This window comes from Indicator indicator, chromosome Z, assembly GCF_027791375.1.
Source record: "Indicator indicator isolate 239-I01 chromosome Z, UM_Iind_1.1, whole genome shotgun sequence".
Classification (NCBI taxonomy): Eukaryota; Metazoa; Chordata; class Aves; order Piciformes; family Indicatoridae; genus Indicator; species Indicator indicator.
The window spans coordinates 60,062,184-60,083,824 of NC_072053.1; the positions used below are offsets into that span (position 1 = coordinate 60,062,184).

General features: G+C 41.5%; 1 protein-coding gene across 2 annotated transcripts in view; it reads left to right on the plus strand.

Moving 5' to 3' along the window:
* The first annotated feature begins 5,493 nt into the window (after positions 1-5,493).
* The window catches only part of FBN2 (fibrillin 2), a 202,389-nt gene continuing 186,241 nt past the window's right edge, over positions 5,494-21,641 (plus strand). For both annotated transcript variants that reach the window (XM_054397847.1, XM_054397848.1), the window contains exons 1-5: positions 5,494-5,714; positions 6,579-6,661; positions 10,233-10,331; positions 10,857-10,952; positions 12,766-12,861. In XM_054397847.1, the coding sequence (XP_054253822.1) occupies positions 5,494-5,714; positions 6,579-6,661; positions 10,233-10,331; positions 10,857-10,952; positions 12,766-12,861 (595 nt within the window). The remainder of the gene's footprint in view (positions 5,715-6,578; positions 6,662-10,232; positions 10,332-10,856; positions 10,953-12,765; positions 12,862-21,641) is intronic.

Here is a 21,641-nt window from a genome sequence, read left to right on the forward strand (position 1 = left end):
CACGGACTCAGCCTTCCATTTTGCCATGAGCTGGAGATGAATGGCTGCTTTGGTATGCCTGCTGTTATGAATTTATTAAATTAATATTATGGCAAATGTGAATATTAATAAAAATATTATTGTTACTAATATGAAAATTTGCAAAAAACTTATTATGTATGGCTGGAATATATATTTACAGTGGGAATGTACAGTATTTAGGCAAATATAACAAATTTAACAATTTCAAGCAAACCAGGAGGAATAACAGAAAGAGAGAATCCCCCGGCACAAAATGGCACTTGACCATGGTGGAGGGAAGATTCAAGAAGAACCTTTAAGCCAAGGAGGCAATGAATTAATTACTCATGAGGAGTTTTACCCCAAGTAGGAGGGTGATGCTGCTGTATTAGCCAGTGAGGCTTTTTGGGGCACTCTCATGCACCAGGCATGGCTGGTTGCCGGCAGGAATGCCACATGGTCTTGGGGCTGATCTGGCTCCAGCAGGATGGTGGGTGGTTTACAGTGCTTCTCATGATGGGCTCTTGCATCTTCCTGGGTAAATTCAGGCATGGCTCAAATTCTAGTTGCAAGGGGAAGCGAGGCTTGGATCCTAAGGCTTGTGGCTTCTATCCCAGGTTTTGGACCAGGCAACTTGAGGCTAGGCAATTTGAGGCAAGGCAGTCCAGGTAATGCAAATTAAAGCAAGGCAGGTCCAAACAGGCAAGGCAAAGGCAACTACAAACCAGCCCAAATTCATCACTTGCCTGAGATTCAATTGGGCCAACAGGGCAACCAAAGCCAGCAAACATCCAATGAAAAGGGATTCTGCCAGGCTGTGGCCATAAAAGGCAGAAACATAGGCCTGGTCTGGGAGAAGCAGTGGCCAGTACACCTGCTCTTACCCAAAAGGAGACTTGTTTAGCCAGACACGTTGGGGCCTGTTCTTTTGTCCCTTTCCTGCATTACTCCAACTCCTGCAGGATGGAGGGGAAAGAGGGGGGCCATGCCTAGACATTCCAGGACCTGTCTGGGTTTCTGCTGGGCCCATTTGGCCGTACCATGACACCTTGCTTCCTCGTACCATGCTTTCCTTCTTCCACGCTGACCTTGGGTGTCCATATGGTTGTCTTCCTCACATCCCACAGCTCTGACTCATCCTTTCCCAGAGTCAGGTCTGACTTGGAGTTGTGGAAGCTTCTCAAAGCTGCCTACAAGAGCCTGTTCCAATATCCCTCTCCCCTGCTACCAAACCCCTGCCAGGCAAAACCCAAATATGCTATAGGATGTTTGGAAAGCTTTTTAGTGTTAAATCAATGGTATCTGCAGCAGATCACCTCTGCAGCCCTACAGAATCTCTGTACCTGAGGCACAAGCTAAATAGGCAATTTGTAGAATCCTAGTTATTGTTGGGGTGGGTTTCTTTGCTTTACAGCAGATGACTTTCCAAGGTCTTTCCCAGAAATATGTTTTAAACGTTTCTATGGTGAAGACACCAAAGAAGGAAACCAGATGAAGATTTGTCCCTGGCTGAAAAGGTGAAGATAAGGAACACACACTAGACCCAGCTGGGAAGAGAGAACAGTTGGCAAGTTCCACAAAGGGAGTGCTTCTGTGGTTAGAGATATTTCTATCAACAGAAATCTCAAACAGGTTCAATGTAAGGTAAGGCCAGACAGGAAGAGGCAGAAATAAATAAGGAGCAAAATCAGACCCACAGAATTAGTTTTTTATTTGGACAGACATTACAGATTGAATGTATACTTCTGAGGAGAGACAACACACAATAGGGGATGATATGGAAGTCATAAAACTGAGCATCAGAAAGCTTACAAGCTTTGTGTTACGTTTAGGTTTGGTTTTTTTTTTTTAATAGAGGAAGAGGAGGACTGACTTAAGATAACAAGTACAAGAAGTATTTTTACAATGTTTATTTTGACACAGCAACTAAACATTCACATGAAGATGTCAGAAAGCGAGGTTGACATGTTAAGACTGACTGAACAATAACATCTTATCAGAAATAAGTGGTGTTTATTACTCATCAGCATACATATAATACTTCACTCAGATGCCTCAGTTCTTATAGAGCAGGAATTCCACTGTGGTCCACTACCCATAGGATTTAGTATGTTGAGAGCTCAGGGTCTATTTGGAATCAACAGATATTTCACAATTTGCTATTAAAAGTGGAACAAAGAGGGGATAGATCAAACTGCATTTTGCAGGCATTCCATTCAACATGTTTATAACTTCACAATCCACCATTTTCCTATTTCTCAATGCAGTCTGTCACATTTTAAAAAAAGTGTATGTTCAGAATGGTCCCAAATAATGTTGGTAAGAAGTCAAGTAAGAACATTTGCCTTCTTGTGAAAATAAGATATACCAAAATTATATTGAAAAGATGAGTATGTTCAACAAATAAGGAACTTGGGTTTAGGCACACTTCTTTTAATAATTTTGCAGGTGGAACTTGAGAGGTAATTAGAAAATAAGAAAGAAAAAGCGAAATATTTACATATTCTTGAATGACTGTTTTGGTTTAGTTTATTCTGGTCCCTTCCAACCAATTTTTACAACTTCAGTCACTTTTTATCTAGAATAAAACCAGACCTCCTCAAAAGAATTACTCAAGTACTTTCTCTGAGGATGACACAGGAAGTACTGCTCATGATGCCCAAAAGATGAATGCTTCCTGTTACACTTGGTGAAGCCAGACAGTCAGATACATCCATTGTTACCAGTATATCCCATGTGTAAAGACCAGCAAACTGCATCCTGTTCCTGTATACGTCCAAGTGCTTACATCTGTCAGCTCGTGACTCTGTACTACACCATATCTGAGGTCTTAAAATTGGTGCCTGGCATGTAAGGATGGTTCTCCTGAAATGTACAGAAGCAAAAGCTGACATGTTCATAATGGTAGCACTTTTACTGTAGCATCTTAGCTATAAAGCAAAACAACAAGAGCCAACCAAGCAGAAAACCTAAAAAAAAAAAACAAAAACAAACAAACAAACAAAAAATTATCCTACTGAAAACCCATTTCTTTAAGGCAAGTATATTCTTTTATATCAAGTATGTTATAATTTAGATGATTTATGCTTTCAGTATGTGGCCTTGGTTAAACAGATTGGCCTAATACTGCAGTCTCTTCCATTAGGAGAAACTTCTTTGTAGGACAGAACTAGCCTACAACAGATACAACTTCTCTTAATATTGTGGGAGGAAAATAGCAGGACAACAGTTTGGCCATCATCATTAAGAAAAAAAAAAAGACAAAAATCCCCAGTGATTTTTAAACAAGGGATTATCTTGTCATTTGTAGTTTTAACACCTGTACTAATCTAGGCATTCACCACTGCTTTAAATGATTCTGGATAATGAATAGCTGAGGATATTTTAAATTGTCAATCAAATGTGGCCATTGAGAGACATCATTTTTAGGATTAAAAAATATGCTATACACACAAGAATTCTAATTTACTTGGATCTTGCTTTAGTGAAGTAATAGCCCACATTATTACTTTGTTCCCAAACAGCAAAATAGTAGGAGCGCCTTTGCTTTAAAAAACCCTTCTACCCTTGTGTTTAGAAAGAAGTCAGTCAGTCACACAGAGGGGAAAAAAGTGAATTCTAAAATAATTCACGCTATGGTTTTTTTTTTGCTAGAAATATCTTCTGTATGTAAATGTACACTTAAATGGGAAGCGCTTCTTTACCTCCCTGCTTTCTGATATCCAAGGCTCTAAGCTTATCTTGGATCAGCTCTTGCCTTTTTAGTCATTGTAGCCTGCCTGCTTACTCTTTTCATTTTTCTTGATACAGTTGTTCACATGCAAACAGGCATGCAAACAAGCATGCAATCATTCTCTTTCCCTGGCTTTCTTAGGCACATCCGATTCATGAAAGCTTTAACAGATTCTGTTTTGAAGACATTCCAAACCTCACCTATACTCATGAGGTTCCTGAATTCTTCCACCCAGCTGTCTTAATTGTTCCCTCATTAAATACTTCCCTTAATTTTTCAAGGTTTTAAAGATTCAGATCCTCCCCCAGAAACTAATCAGCTTCTGCTCCATCAGAATACAGATCTGTAAACTGAGCCTCTGGTTAGAGCTACTAGACCATCAAATTAGGATAGTGATGTGAATAAGGGAACAGCTTAACGACCTTACTGCTGTCTACAACTACCTGAAGGATGGCTGTAACCAGGTGGGGGTTGGTCTCTTCTCCCAGGCAACCTGCAACAGAACAAGAGGATACAGTCTCAAGCTGAGTGGGGGGAAGTTTAGGCTTGAACTTAGAAAGAAGTTCTTCACAGAAAGAGTGATTGTCCACCAGGAAGGTGGTGGGGTCGATGTCCCTGGAGACATTTAAGAAAAGACTGGACGAGGCACTTAGTGCCATGGTCTAGTTGATTAGTTAGGGTTGGGTGATCGATTGGACTTGATGATCTTGGAGGTCTCTCCCAACCTGGTTGATTCTGTGACCTCTTGGCTAGTGGGTTTTACTTCAGGCTTCACAAAACATGGTTCTTGCTTCTCCTTCCAGTATTATAATATGCACACAAGTCTAATAGAAGCTGCTACATCTTTTTGGTTAAAAGTGGAAATAAAAAATTTTGGTTGTCACTGCATGCCACAGTATGTATGGTGAGGTGCTCAACGGCATAGCTGCTATCCAAAGCGACCTAGGACCAGACTGGATCTTGTTGTAATCAGAATAGTCACCCACAGGGAGTACTTGGACTTGATGCAAGGATGCCTCTTCATTGTTTTTGTTTGCTTTTTACTGGTAGCTATTCAACACAGCTAGGGCAGTGCACTGTTATGGCCTTAAAAAGCTAAGCTCGAAATTTTTAAGTTGCTTATGTAAAAATAAATGGCAAGAGCAAAAACAGTAAAACTTCTAAGGTGTGAACTTGGAAAAACTACCGCCACCACCACCCCTCGCCCCTGCGGAGCCGCGCCCCCCCTCGCCCGGGACCGCCTCCGAGTCCCGGCCCCTGCTGCCGCGCCAGCCAGCTGTAAAACCGCCCCTTGGGCTTGGCCGTGGGGGGTTCGCTTGCCCCTCGGTCCTTCTCCGCACATTTCTTCGGAAGCGGTTGCTGTTAATTAGCATCTTTTTCTTGGGTTTTGTTGTTGTTTTTGTTGTTTTTTTTTTTCTTCGTAAATTCAACGTGGTCCTGCTAAAATTTCTTTTTCGGAGAGGGAAAACAAAATCCCAAACAGATAGACGTTCCCCTGCCACACCTTTTATGCCCCTCTTTTTGGCGAGAGGAGGGGGGTTGCAACGTGGGCCCCGCTGTTGTGATCACCGTGTCACACTGACGGCGGCAGGGCAAGCTAGAGAGTAGGAGTTTTCGCGGCTGAAGACTTCCCCTAGCAGGAGCGGGCCCGTGCCCGCTGACGGCTGTGCGGGACAGACACACCTTTCCCCGCCCCCCCCCCCCCCCCCCCCCCCCCCCCCCCCGCGCCTCCGTCGTTTCCCACCGGGGCAGCCGCAAGGATGGCGAGACGGCGGTGGCTGTGGGTGCAGCTTTCTTTCTTCCTGCTGGGCTGCCTGGCGTTCTGGGTGCCAGGAGCAGCCGGGCAACAAAAGCTGCCGCCGGCCCGCCCTGCAAGAGGAGCGAGCGGTATCGACCCCGCCGCCGCGCACCGGGAGGATAGGGCCGGCACCGCCGCTGCCAGCCGACTCCGCCGGCGGGGACAGCAGGACGTGCTTCGCGGGTAGGGATGCGCCGCGCCGCGCTCGGGCCACCGCCTCCCTCAGCCAGAACCCCCTTCCCCGCTGCCTCCCAGCCCCGCGGGCGGTCCTGCGGCAGCGCCGCGCTGTCCCGCACATCAGAGGCCCGGCCCCGCCTGCCCACCGCCTCAAAGCCGAGCCGGCGGCCCCGGCTGTTGCTTTCTGTATACCTTATCTTACGGCTGCTTTATGTGGGAGACTAAAGAACTGCGTTAACTGAACTTGATATGCTATCTTCGGCTGTGAAATATGGTCCTTTAATTAACACGATTATAGTAAAAACAGATATTGTGTGGGGCTACATTACAAATAACCGATGTACTGCTCTGGTGTTTGTTTTCAAGCATTTTACAATATTAAGAGACTGGGGCATTCATTTTACTTTATCTTCTACTGAGGAACTATGCAAAATCTGTTTGGTGGGGTTTTTTTGGTTTTTTTTTAAGTCTTGGGGAGTTCTTGGTCATTTAAATAAGGTTATTTATCTTTATGACCAGTCATCCCTAGTGTCAGATGGCAACATGAAACCTGTTTTTATAGAAAGACTTCTAAAACTATGGGAGAACAGAGCCAGGCACATCCCTTGCATATCCTTCTTCAGTAGTTTCACCAGGAATGAGCAATGGCTTGTAGTTGCCTGATCAGCCTGTCCTCTTTGTACTAACCAATTGAACAAAGTGAAATGGAGTGGAACTTAATAGTGTAAGAGGTTTTGTTCCTTTTGGGAAGATGATTCTTAGCAGACACTTAAGGCTGGTTTCTTCCCTTGTATGTACATAAGTCCTGCTATTCTATTGATGATGATTTATATTTCTGTATATACATTTGTTTATTTGTCTGTGTGGCAGGCCAAATGTGTGTGGCTCTAGATTCCATTCATACTGTTGCCCTGGATGGAAAACGCTCTCTGGAGGAAATCAGTGCATTGTTCGTAAGTGTCTGACTTGGACTTTCTTCTGCCCAGGGGTGGTAATAATAAAACTAAATACTGGTCTGTGACTTACTGCTCCATTCAGTTTGAGAAAAGAGAAATCAGTTCTGTCTTTTGCCTTATTTTTAAAAAGAGGAAGAAAAACAAATGGGTTTACAGGTCCTTGGCTCTCATACGACTGGCCGATTGCTATGTTTTCTTTGGTGGGTTCATGAGAGGTATGTCTTCATAACAACAGAGGAAAAAAGAAAAAAAAAACTTCCATAAATCAAATAATCAACTATAGCAATAGGAAAGGGGAAAAAAAAGGTAAAATATCTTGATAGGAAGCAGTCACATCTGGAGTTTTGTGGAAGTGCAGTCAAGTAGATAACTTTTTTCAGTCTGGAGTGCTTATTCTCTTGCCTCTCATATTTTGGTTGTATTTTAATAACTACAAAGCATGTAGACTCAGATTACTACCTGGTCATAAGATGTACTGTGCTGACATGTGGCTCTCCATATGTCTTGGCAAAAAAAAAAAGGAGGGTGGGGAAATCTGCTCAATACTTTGGTTGAAGATCACTTATCTACCTAGGAAGGAAATGAAGAATTAAGTTTCATGTTCTGTGTTGTAGATAAAAGCTGATACTAAACACATGTCCTTGAATTTTTGTGCACATCATTCATATCCATCCTAGCCTGTCATCATCTCTTGTCAGAAAGCATGCTCATCTTCAGAATTCAGATTTTAGAACATACTACCCTTGAGCATAAGCAATGAAGGTCTTTGTAATACTCCATCTAACAAACTAGGGAAGGAATGGGTGATAAGCCAAGATCTGCCAAACTTAAAGATGATGTAAAGGTGACTTAAAGCTGTTACCTTATGAATCAGGACTATCAGCCTTTTCACATCTGTCCATTTCACGGGAGTAAATCTGCCTTGCTAGTATTTCTTGTAGCTGTGCTCTGATTTTCATCCAAGGTCGACGTAGCATTTCCTAGCAAAGCTTAGTGATGCAATTCAGAGAATGATGCTATGGAATAAGAGAAGGTCCTCAGAATGTTCTGTTCACATTTATTATTGTGCAATATTGACTTACTTAAATGTAAACTGGAGGTTTTTAATGGATTTGGGCTGCCAAATATGATGTCAATAGGTTTTCCAAATTCATCTGCGTATCTAGCTTGTATTGAATTAGGGAGAGATTTAGGTGCTTGCTTATAATTTATCCTTAAATTGTGAATCTCAGTGCCTCTATAAACGCTGGGGTCTCTTTACATCTGGAACAATCTTCATTGTATTAATTTATGTGCATAAAGGATAGCTTTTACCTCCTGTTTACTTACTGGAGCTTAATTGCAGCTCTCTAACATATTCAAAGGGTAAATGATTTTTTCAGACCATCTATAATATTGATTGTGACACTTTTCTATTTGTATTTTTGGTAAAGATCATGTATTTCTATGCTCACACTAAACAGTTGTTGAGATGGTGGTCCTCTAGTTAGAGCTGTTTAGTTAGACAGAGCCTTCTGTGCACGGATGCATTGATCATAACTAGCATGGATTGTAATGGGTGGTTCCAAAGTACTGTTTTGTGAAGAGAGATCTAGTAAGCCAGCGGTAGGTCAACAGAAAACTATTCTGTCCTTACAGTGTTTTCGGTTGATACTGTGATGATGGTTGGTGTTGAGATCTGAGATACATATGATTAAAGGTGATCTTTTCTCTGAAAAACAAGTCTGGTTGGGTTTACTTTACATTACATAAAGTGTGAAATACATATGCAAAATACCCTTTCAGCTATGGGGGCCTTCAGCTGGTAGGAAATGATTGCCTAACATACAAAAAACTAACAAAATGTTTTAAATGTGGCCTTAATCAGGAGATTGAGCTATGTTGTATAAAAGATAGACTGAACAAGCGATGTAAGGAAAGCAGGCCTGTTCCCTGTGTTTGTACAAGAGTCCTGTTTCTCACTTTCATTAATGGAAAAAGCACTTCGTATCAGTCAGCAGTATGTCTGTAACTGGAACTAAACAGCCAAACCACACGAATTCTTCCACCTCATAAGCCTTCACATTTAGGACATAGTTGTAGAGGAATTTCATGATAAATATAGATGATCCACATTGCTTCTTTTTGATGTCCAAGGGGTGGTATCAATGTCTCACTAATGTGGCTTTGTCTACTCCTCTCCCTTAAAGAAGAGGGTCTTTATTGGAGTATGAGAAGGAGGACATGGGTGTAAGAAATCTGGTGTAGTTTGGTCATGTGGGTCATCAGTACAGAGCTGCTGATTTGGTGGAGAAAGTTTAAAAGTGAGTATGTGATTTTTTTTTTCAGGGGATATACTTGAATTCTATAGTGGGGCAAGAAAACAGTTTGCTTCCTTAGGGGAGTTGTCTCAATTTTGCACAAGCATTACAGGAAAGGTCTTATTTCTGTGTTCTTTTTTTTAAATGTATATGGCCAGGTGTTTTTTTTTTCTCTCCTTTTAACATGCATAGATGTGTGTGTTAGGTAGTTGATACATTCTTGGCAAATAAAGTAGCAGAGGTGTTTGTTCCGTTTGTAGTCCTTCAGTGGAGATGTGGTTGCAGATTATTTAATTATTTCAAAACCCTAGAGTTACTTGTAAAGAAACTGTGATTCTTGCTGGCTTTTTTTGTTTCTTTGTTGTGCTTTGCAAGCTGTCTCTAGCATGGTAGATGATTTTTGAAGTCCTCCTGTACCATAGTGTCTCTTTAATGTTTACGGTCTCTTTTTGATACATTTGCTAATCCAGCAGACTATTTAGATGTATTCATTTGGATCTCTGGATCTCTAACCTTTAACTCTTTTATGGTTCTGTCTTTCCTTTGTGTGATGGAGCTCCCTTGGATGGTGAGTGAGAAAGGAAGGCACGAGTGATACATCAGGGGACAGCACGATGGGATGCATGTTATGCATGCATAATTTGGTATGGACAGGCATCCCTGAGATTTTTATAAAGTTAGTTTCTAAATTGCAAAATGGAAATAAATTTGAGTACAGAAAAATTAATTTAGGAAATCACACAAAGTCTGCAAAGCCTTTGGACGTTGGTCTTGCACCTTGTGTAGGTGATGGATGATATAAAAGAGAGACCCTAGAATGCCTCTAAAATAGCAATTATAAGAAAGAAGCCATACTGTAAACCTATATTGTTTATATTAATCCAAATTGTGGATTCTTGGCAAAAGTTTCCAAAGGTCTTGTGGTCTAAAATATATAATTTTTATATATAATATTATACTACTTATGCAGTAGGTTGTTATTTCTGATTAAGGAAAAAATATTATCTGGTTTCAGTGGTCAAACCAGTGTTTGAATATGCATGTTCAATTCTGTTTGTCAATTCAGTATGTTTTAACTTCCTATTATTTTGCATTTATATTAATTGTCCCAATGAACCGAGTAGTCAAGTCTTGTTTGTTTTGCTTTGGGTTTGGCATTTTTTGTTTGTTTTGGTTTGGGTTTTTTAAGAATCTGTAGCATACTTACAGCCTTTTTCCCTGTAGTTTTAAAGATTATTCACTATCTTTTTAACCGTGTTGTTCCTCAGCAATTTGTAGAAATAGCTGTGGAGATGGATTTTGTTCCCGTCCTAACATGTGCACTTGTGCAAGTGGACAAATATCACCTACTTGTGGATCAAAATCTAGTAAGGACTTAATATATTTGTTTTCATTATAGATTTCATTTTACGTAATAAATAACTACTGTGTAAATTCTTTAAAAATAACTGATCATTACTGTATGCAACTCACACTTTGGTGTATCTCTAGTTTTTGATAAAATATGATATACTATGATATCTGTGTGACAATTTTTTTTAAAAGGTGTGGTTAAAGAGATAAGTTTACATGTAAATGTATGTGGTATTAACATTTTCATCGAGTCCATTTTCTTAAGGAATGAAGATTGTGCAGCCTCCAAGATAATTAAAAGTTCTAAGTTGATAAATATACTCATGGAAAACTCTAAAAAGCTCTTAATGTTGCTTTTGAAATAATGGCTGACTAATAGCTATAGCTTGGATGGCTTTGGAACCTGACTGTACAGTTAAATACATAACAGATATTGTATGAAGCTTACGTCTATGTTCAGATGTCTCTAATTTTATCCACGTTTCCTTCCTGATGTCATATTTTTGCCTAACGTTGTCTCTGCCTGGCCTCCGCTGCAGCTCAACAGTGCAGCATCAGGTGCATGAACGGCGGCACGTGTACAGATGACCGGTGCCAGTGCCAGAAGGGCTATGTTGGAACTTACTGTGGGCAGCGTAAGTACCTGCTATGTTACATCTGAAAGTAAACCCAGCTAAGTCCTGCAAGTTATCCTTCTCACCATATGTAGTGCAGGCAGATCGAAAAAGCTAATATGCTAAAATATAACAAAATTTCTATGAGAAATGTGATGCTATTTTGAGGTACACTGTTTATGTGGAAGTCAGTTCATGGATGAACTGCATTTGTATTCTGTAAAATTCAAGCTCAGGATAGAATTCACCAAAATAGTTTTTCCCTTGGGAGCAATAGGCACTATACATCCTACTTTCCTTTTCTTACAAAGCGACCACGAAATTCTAATTCTTTTGACAAAGTTTTTCCATCTCAGAAAACATCTTAACTGCTAGGTTAAAGCACATTTTCCTGTTTCCTACTTGACTAAGGAAAAAGATTAAATATGGTTCAAACTTTTGGGTAATTTTTTGATGTGGTAGATATGCTAAAGTCAAATTATTTGCACATCTTGAGTATTTATCGTCTGGATTGAATGTCTGAAAATTGTAAATATGTATTTATTTCTTTTTAATGTTGTGTCTTAAATCTCCTGAAGCTAATTGTCTCACTAATGTGTCATTATTCACTAATTCAGTAATGTAACACATGTAAAGAAGTGTGTTCATTTTATGCTTAAAATATGCATTCTTGGAAAGGAGTAATTCAGTAGTTCTTGATAAGAAGTAAGGCTTTATCGCATTTCTGCATAACACTGTATTTTATATTCACTGTTGTAATACAGGAGGAATGTGTACATTTTTTCTGGTTAGAAAGATTTAATGTCTCTAGGTTGTTGACGTTCTTCTGAACTGAGTACTCAAATATGTTACAAACATCACCTTCAAACTCGGGAGACCTGTGTAGGGAGGCAGCCTAGAGGCTTCTGAACCAAAATCTCTTTTTGTTCAGAGGCACTTAAAAATAGTGGGGCTGTCCTTTAAGGTGAAATAGTTTCATTTGGAACATGTGCTAATTCTGAATAAGCCTATATGTCCTCGAAGCAGGGAGCCTGAAAATGGACAAAATAGGTGAAAGCATTTTTTAGGTTGTATTCTTCAACCTTTCTGAAGGTTGAAGGTTTCAACCTTCTCTTCAAATTGAGAACATTTCGGTACTTTCACAGTAGGGCTTTGTTCAGTAAAGCATGGATGGGTGCTTCAAAGTCCCAAAACTGTAAAGTACCTTCTCCATCTATATATACTGTGTTTATACCCTCAAACTGTTTTTTGTTTTTCTTGCTGAGATCTTTTAGGAAACATAGTTTTCAAAGGTACTTAAAGATGTGTTAAACGTTAATTCTTTTCCCTTGCTTGAAACATCACTTCTGCCAGCAATATCAACTCTGAGAGCTGAACTATCTGTCTCTTGGACTCCTCAAGCTTCTTTTCTTGAAAGGTTTGTTATTGTCATGACCAAGTAGCATAACTTAACGTACTCTAAAAACCTCAAAGTACTTGAGTTTTTATCTGCTAACCCTGCTTATGGTTATAAATTTCTTATGATTAGTGATTAGACCTTCACAACCGTTTAGAAATATACTTAAGTTAAACAACTCTCTGTGCTGAAGATGATTAAGTGGCTCTTTGCATTTAGCATTAAACAGGTGCTAATGGAATTTGGGCTAATGAAATTTGACTTGAACAATTGTTGTTGGTGATGATGGGTAGGAAGGAAATCAATTGATCTTCAGATCCAGAAAGACTTAGAGCAGCTGAGAGGAAAAAAAAAGACTTTTGATACTGCATATGGTCATCTTTGGAATATCATTACTATAACATTTTTAACTTTTTTTTTTGTTCTTGTTAATTAAAGCTGTCTGTGAAAATGGCTGCTGGAATGGAGGACGGTGTATCGGACCTAATCGCTGTGCATGTGTCTATGGATTTACTGGTGCTCAGTGTGAAAGAGGTAAAGGAAATAAAGAAGGAAGGAAAACATGAGCAGTAATTTTCTATACTTACAGCAATAATACTGTAATACTGAGATCAGTTCCTAAAGCCATTCTTATTCAAGAGAACGTCTTAGACATGGCTTAATTTACAGTCCTTTCACGAACAGGGCACTAAATGGATTTTGTTTTAAAATTGCATGAAGAAATCACTTGTCCTTCTTCTATGGGCTTAGAGATACTGACAAAGTTTAACGATGCTGAACAAAACATTTTAGCATTGCACATCTGATTAGCACACAAATAATTAAGGGACTAAGTCCATGTATAGTGATTGATAATACACCTGTTTCCACTCTCAGAAATGTATACTTGCTTTTTAAGAAATCAAAGCATTGTTTGTATCTTGAAACCAAAACTGTGGAAATGTAGCAATGTAGAACTGCTCAGCAGTAGAGGTAGTTGTAGAACATACTCTGCATGCATCAAACTGCAATGAGAAGTGTAATCCAATTTACCATCTGTTTAGAATGAATTTTTAAGGAGCACAAGTAGTAAGGATTGCTTATTGAAACAGTAATGTTGTAGATCTTCTAACTTGAAGTTTTCAAGAATAATCAAGGATGATGCTAAACTGCTTAACAGGAATATTTTTCTTTGTCTTTCTCCAACTTGATGGGTTTGAAAATGCAAGTTCTCATCAAAACAGGTACCAGTGGATGGAGGAACCACAGTGTGAAATGCTGAATCCTAGTATTCATTGTTATCTTACTCTTAAAATATTCTAAAGGTTGTCAATACTAAAAAGGGATATAATATGCATTAGTAGAAAACAGAAAGTCACATTCTTAATTCATATCATGGTGGATGAGACACCAGCTAAGGGCATAAGTAGAATTTTTAAACTGACAAAGTAATTTAAATCAGGAATGACCTCCACAATCATTTAGTCAAGTACCCACTCCTGGCAAGTCTGATTAGATCAGCCTGCTCAGGTCCATGTCCAGTCATATTCTGAACACCTTCAAGGGTGGAGGTTCCACAGATCTCTAAACAACCTCTTTGACTATCTGCCTTTGTGGTAAAAATAAGTAAATGAAATGTTCCCTGGTACCTAATCACAAATGTGCATGTTCCAACTTGTATTTGTTACCTTGTCTGATTGCTGTGAACCTCAAGAGGAGTTTGGCTTGAATTTCATAGATTCATGGATTCATAGAATGGTTTAGGTTGGAAGGGACCTTGAAGATCATCTGGTTCCAACCCCCCCTGCCATGGGCTGGGATGCTTCTCATCCTATCCCTGCAAGCCCTTGGAAAAATTCCCTTCCTGGGTTTCGTGTAGACCCCTTCAGGTACTGGAAGGCTGCTATATGGTCTCCCCAGAGCCTTCTTTTCTCCAGGCTGAACAGCCCCATCTCTCCCAGTCTGTCCCACTAGGGGAGGTTCTCCAGCCCTCTGATCATCTTTGTGACCCTCCTCTGGACTTGCTCTAGCAGTTTGATGACTTTCTTACACTGGGGACACTGGAACTTGATGCAGTACTGCAGGTGGAGTCTCATGAAAGCAGAGTAGAGGGGAAGAACTACTTCCTTTGTCCATCTGGTCATACTTCTCTAGATACAGGCCAGGATAGAGTTGGCCTTCTGGGCTGAAAGCACATATTGCTGGCTCATGTTGAGCTTTTTCATCAGCTAACACCTCCAAGTCCTTCTTGAAACTGCTCTTGAGCCACTCCTCATCCAGCCTCTATTTTTGCTTGAGATTGCACCGACCCAGGTGTAGGACCTTGCACTTTGCCTGGTTGAACTTCATGAGGTTGTTATGGGCCCACCTCTCAAACCTGTCCAAGTCCCTCTAGATGCAATCCCTTTCCTCCAGTGCGTCTGCTGCACCACACAGCTTGGTGTCATCTGCAGACTTGCCGAGGGTGCGCTTAATGCCACTGTCCATGTCACTGACGAAGATGTTAAACAGCACTAGTCCCAGTACTGACCCCTGAGGGATGCCATTTGTCACTGCTCTCCATTTGGACATTGAGTTGTTGACCACAGCTCTCTTGAGTGCAGCCATTCAGCCAGTTCCTTACCCAGCGAGTGGTCCACCTGTCAAGTCCGGTTTTTTTCCAATTTGCTGACCAGGATGTTCTGCAGAACAGTGTAAAACACTTTACACAAGTTAAGGTAGATAACATCAGTTGCTCTTCCCTTATCCACTGATACTGTAACTCCATCATAGAAACCCACAAAGTTCGTCAGGCATGATTTGCCCTTGGTGAAGCCATGTTGGTTACCATAAATCACTTTTCTTCATTTTCTGTATACCTTAGCAAAACCTTCAGGAGGATCTGCTCCATGATGTTGTCAGGCACAGAGGTGAGACTGACTGGTCTAAAGTTTCTAGGGTCTTTGTTTTTACTCTGTTTGAAGATGGGGGCTATGTGGCTGGATTAACTCAGGTCTCTCAGTCTCTCCATACAAGGCAAATTCAACAGCTCTCTAACCAATTTGATGTCCCTTCTTTGGACTTTGTCCAGTATGTACACTTCTTTCTTTTAATGGGAGTCCAGAAATGGACACAGTATTCTGAAGCAGTCTTATGAGTGTCAAATGATAATAAAGGACCACCACCCTGGACTGGTTGCTCATCTTGATGCAGCCCATGCAACTAGTATTTCTCTGCTATTGCCAACACACCAGAGGAACAGGATGTCATCTAGAGGGACCTAGACAAGCTGGAGAGGTGGGTCCAGGTGAACCTCATGAAGTTCAACAAGAGCAAGTGCAGGGTTCTGCACCTGGGCTGGAACAAGCCTCACTATCAATACAGACTGGGGTATGAGGTGTTAGAAAGCAGCCCTGTGGAAAAGGGCTTGGGGGTGCTGATGGATGAGAAGCTCGACATGAGCAGGCAGTGTGAGCTTGCAGCCCAGAAGGCAAATCACATCCTGGGCTGCATCAAAAGATGAGTGGCCAGCAGATGCAGAGAGGTGATTCTGCCTCTCTGCTCCGGTAAGACCTCACCTGGAGTACTGTGTACAGGTCTGGAGCCCTCAAGATAGGAAGGACGTGGACCTGATGGAGAGGGTTCAGAGGAAAATGATCAGGGAACCCTGCTCATTCTGGAGCACCTCTGCTACAATGACAGGCTGAAGGAGCTGGGGTTGTTCAGCCTGAGAAGACGAGGCTCAGGGGAGACGTAATAGCAGCCTTCCAGTACCTGAAGGGGGCCTAGAGGAGGGATGGGGAGAAACTGTTTACAAAAGCCTGTAGTGACGGGACGAGGGGCAGTGGCTTTAAACTGGAGAAGGGCAGATTTAGATTGGATATCAAGAAGAAGTTCTTTACTATGAGGGTGGTGGAACACTGGAACAAGTTGCCCAGGGAGGTGATTGGAGCCTCTTCCCTGAAGATATTCAAGATAAGACTCGATGAGGCCCTGGTCAGCCTGATCTAGTTGGGGATGTCCCTGCTGACTGTGGGGAGGTCGGACTAGATGACCTCTGGAAGTCCCTTTCATCCTGGACCGTTCTATGATTCTGTGATTTTAATTGTGAACGTATCTTGCGCTCTTTTTTCTTTATATTTGTTTACTGTGAAATGTAAATAATTGCCATGTAGATGGAGAAAGTAGCAAAGCAAACACTGAAAAAGCAGAAGTTTGTATTTGCTGTTCCATGCTTTTTTGTATACCCACTAGATGTCACAAGCAACAGAGAAATTTAAGGGATGAATTTATTTCTTTGTCTAGAACTACTTTTCACTTTCATTCTTAAAAGTGGATTTACAGACTTCCCTTCATTGCTACTGGTTTAGATTTTTGCTGTTAGATAGTACATCTAGCCCATTCTTTGTAGGTGTTCTTACAAACCAAGCACAAGGACTCAAATATTTTATATTTTGGTTAGTGGGGAAATAGGAAGCAATATTCTGTTGAAAACCTTATTAATATATTCAGCCATTTTCAGAAATGTCTTCAGAAATGTATACTTACTGTCTTCCTAAAATCAGAGACTTACAAGTCTGTCAGTTGGACAATGTTAGACTGCTTTATAGTTTGAGCCTTAGTTCAGATGGAGCTTGTGTTTGTCCCAATTCAGCAGTCTAAGTTATCTGCCCCAGGTGGACAATAGTTATAGCCGGACCATAGCATGACAAAATTGTAAAATTGCAGATTGTTTTGGTGTGGTGTTTTTAATTGATTGCCTATTTTGTTTTTTCATTTATTGATGGATAACTTGGTAAGCTTGGTTGTTGTCACAGGTAGAAGCAATTGTTTCTGCTCATGATTTGCTTGTGTTCTCTGACTAGAATCAGGGCTGTGGAATCGTGTTAATACACAGGACAGACTCCAGCTGTGATGGTGGCTCAGAGTTTTCAATAATGATGTTGAAATAAGTTGAGTTGTTTAAAAGATGTAGCTTAAATTCTGTGGTGTTGAAAGCATTGAAGTTTGCTTTCTTCCAATTCATTGTGAAACTTTTAACCTGCAGAATTCAAGCCATGTAAAGGAATTAAACACCAGTATTTTGGTATTCATATTTCTTAGCTGTCCTTCAAAGCCTTAGTCTTTCTATTCCTTTTGTGGAATGCTATTTTTGTATGAGACATAAGCTACAGTATGTGGTTATTTGTAAATTGAGTTATTAAAATTACAAATTTACATTTAATTTCTTGAAATTTGTGTTAGTCAAACCCAAATTTGCTTTGGTGACTGTCACAAAAGTATTTGTAATATGTATAACTGCATATATCATTTGCATATCCAGTATAACAGGCTGTTACAACAGTGGATAGAGTTAAATAAATTTTCACTCAGCTGAAATTATTGGTATTGCTTAGACTTTCTTATACTAAAAAAAAGTTGTTACTAATTTATTGTACTGTTATTCAGTTAAAGAAAGATGACTCTTCTACAATATTTTGGTAATGACTATAAAAAGTCTCTAACATAGATACTGTAAATGGTTTATTCTTGGTTTTGCTTTGCATGAGCTGGAGTATGTGAAAAAGCTGTAAAAGATACCTTTAAATGCCTATTATATTTAATAGCAATTTGCACTTTACTCTTTTAACCTAGCATGTTTATGCTTTCTAACAAAATGCAAAAGGCAACAATTTCTTCATCTGTTGGTTGCAGTAGTTGCATGGTATACCTTAAAGTAAGAAATGCCTCTGTAATTTATTTTAAATGGAGCTTAGCAACAGTTTATAACTTTTTAACTAATATTTCATAGTTTAAGCTTATGTGAACTTCCATTGCAAATCACACCACAGTTGTAAGAGATTTCATTGTCTGTTTTGTTGTGTTTCCAACACCCCCCCCCCCCCCCGTTTCTGTGTTTTGAATGCATACTTTTTATTATTCTGTAAATTAAATTATTTTAAATTAGGTATTTTTTTCCTAATACAGAATGTATGTAGCTTTCCTTTGGATTGGCCTCTCAGCTACAGTTATATGGTAAAAACGTGGCTGCTTGTTCAGCTACCTGGGCTCTGAGCAGACTAATTTCCAGACTGGAGACAGGAGGTTGAGCAGCTAATGACTGGCATGATTACAGTGTTCAATTTGAGACTTGCTGCTGGGTTAACAAGAAAGCAGAACCCTTTTGGGTGCTCATGCTTACTCTTTCTGATATATGCACTGACCTTTTTAATGTTTCCTATGAAAATCTATTCTTTTGGTCAGCTTCTTGTCTTTGATTTTTAAACACACAAGATTTGTATGTTTGATTTTGTCTGATCTGTTGTGTGTTGGGTATTTAAAAAAAAAAAAAAGAAGTTGAAATACTGCTGTTGAATTTTTCCCAGTGAAAACTAACTGGAAAAAAAAGGAAGATAATGAAGAGGTCTCATCCTCAGTTGTACATGTAAGAGCAGATTTTTTTCTAGTGTAAGCAGTTTCTTTGGCTTCTCAAGACTGTGAGCGAATGATAGTCATATTACTGCACATGGTCTGCACATTTTTTTAATTCATGATGTGTAAAAGTGTGCTTTTACACTGAAGCTGTGGAAAAGCAACAATGTTTTCATCCATTAGCATGAGCTAAAAGGAGGAAGAAGCAGTGGGAAAGGTGAACACTGTCACTTACCTAAGTTTGCCTTCATCCCACATAGGAGAAAGAGCAGTGCTCACTTGTTCTGGATATAGGTGGCTTACAATGGGACGCAGATAGATTTGGAAGAATGTCTTTTTGAGGAAGGGAAAGAATTAGAGTGTCAAACCTGGGCAGGTGAGAATGTAGAAACAAATGAAGAAATATAATAGTTTAATATGACATGAGAAATTCTGAAAAGGAGGAGCTCTCAGTTCTCAGAAGAATCACTGCTGATTTGTCTTAGCCTAGTGTGTTTGTTGCATCTGGTATTCCCCACAGAAATGACTGGATACTTTCTCTCACTGTCTGAATTTTGGAATTTCTGTCTGTCAAATAAGTTGAGAGCCTGTACCTCCTGACAGATGTGTTAAATCAGTGATTTGGGTAGCTGCCTCTCTATGGGTTCTTACTGGATTAATAGGGAAGGCTGCATAAAAGGCAGCCAGGTAGTTGGGAGAGGCTGTTCTCTGTGCAAGGTACCAATTTCTGTGCCAGTTATAGAATCATAGAATCACAGAATCAAGAAAGCTGGAAGAGACCTCAAAGATCGAGTCCAACCTGTCACCCTAAACCTCAGGACTATCTAAACCATGTCACCAAGTGCCACGTCCAATCCCCTCTTGAACACCTCCAGGGATGGTGACTCCACCACCTCCCTGGGCAGCACATTCCAATGGCCAACCACTCTCTCTGTGAAGAACTTTCTCCTCACCTCCAGCCTAAACCTCCCCTGGCGCAGCTTGAGACTGTGTCCTCTTGCTCTGGTGCTGGTTGCCTGGGAGAAGAGACCAAACCCCTCCTGGCTACAACCTCCTTTCAGGTAGTTGTAGACAGCAATAAGGTCTCCCCTGAGCCTCTTCTTCTCCAGGCTAAGCAGTCCCAGCTCCCTCAGCCTCTCCTCATAGGGCTTGTGCTCAAGGCCTCTCACCAGCCTTGTTACCCTTCTCTGGACATGCTCCAGCAATTCAACATCTTTTCTAAACTGAGGGGCCCAGAACTAGAACAGTTGTGCAGTACTGCCAGTTCTGCAGCTGGCCCATGTAATTCATAGAATCATAGAACCATAGAATCAACCAGGTTGGAAGAGACCTCCAAGATCATCCAGTCCAACCTATCACCCAGCCCTAAGCAATCAACTAGACCATGGCACTACGTGCCTCATCCAGTCTCCTCTTGAATGTCTCCAGTGATGGCGACTCCACCACCTCCCTGGGCAGCACATTCCAATGGGTAATCACCCTCTCTGTGAAGAACTTCCTCCTAATTTCCAGCCTATACCTCCCTCCCCTGGCACAACTTGAGACTGTGTCCTCTTGTTCTGCTGCTGGTTGCCTGGGAGAAGAGACCAACCCCCACCTGGCTACAACCTCCCCTCAGGTAGTTGTAGACAGCAATGAGGTCACCCCTGAGCCTCTTCTTCTCCTGGCTATAAACAACCCCAGCTCCTTCAGCCTCTCCTCATAGGGTTTGTGTTCCAGGCCCCTCACCAGCTTCGTTGCCCTTCTCTGGACACGTTCCAGTACCTCAACATCTCTCTTGAATTGAGGAGCCCAGAACTGGACACAGTACTCAAGGTGTGGCCTGACCAGTGCTGAGTACAGGGGAAGAATAACCTCCCTTGTCCTGCTGGCTACACTATTCCTGATAGAGGCCAGGATGCCATTGGCCTTCCTGGCCACCTGGGCACACTGCTGCCTCATGTTCAGCCTACTATCAACCAGCACCTTCAGGTCCCTCTCTGCCTGGCTGCTCTCCAGCCACTCTGTCCCCAGCCTGTAGTGCTGCTTGGGGTTGTTGTGGCCAAAGTGTAGAACCCTGCACTTAGTCTTGTTAAATTTCATCCCATTGGCCTCTGCCTACCCATTGAGCCTGTCCCTTTGCAGGGCCCTTTGCAGGGCCCTTCTACCCTCCAACAGATCAACACCTGCTCCTAACTTGGTGTCATCTGCAAACTTACTGATGATGGACTCCATCTACGTCATCAATAAAGATACTGAATAGGATGGGACCCAGCACTGATCCCTGGGGGACACCACTAGTGACTGGCTGCCAACTTGATGTGGCACCATTCACCACCACTCTCTGGGCCTGGCCCTCCAGCCAGTTCTTGACCCATTTCAGAGTGAATCTGTTCAAACTACGAGCTGCCAGCTTTGCCAGGAGCTTCTTGTGGCAGACAGTGTCAAAGGCTTTGCTGAAGTCCAGGTAGACTACATCCACAGCCTTCCCTGCATTCACCAGACAGGTAACCTGATCATAAAAGCAGATCAGGTTGGTCAGGCAGGACCTGCCCCTCCTGAATCCATGCTGGCTGGGCCTGATCCCTTGACCATCTTGTAGGTTCTGTGTGATTGTACTCAGGATGACCTGTTTCATAACCTTGCCTGGCACTGAGGTCAGGCTGACAGGTCTGTAATTTCCTGGTTCCTCTTTCAGGCCCTTTTTGTGGATAGGCATCACACTGGCCAGCCTCCAGTCATCAGGGACCTCACCTGTGAGCCAGGACTGCTGATAAATGATGGAGAGTGGCTTGGCCAGCTCATCTGCCAGCTCTCTCAGCACCCTAGGATGGATCCCATCAGGTCCCATGGACTGTGAGGATCCAAGTGGGTCAGCAGGTCCCTTACTGCTTCCTCCTGGATTACAGGGGGACTATGCTGGTCCCCGACTCCATCTGCCAGTTCAGGAGGCCAGTTGTCCTGAA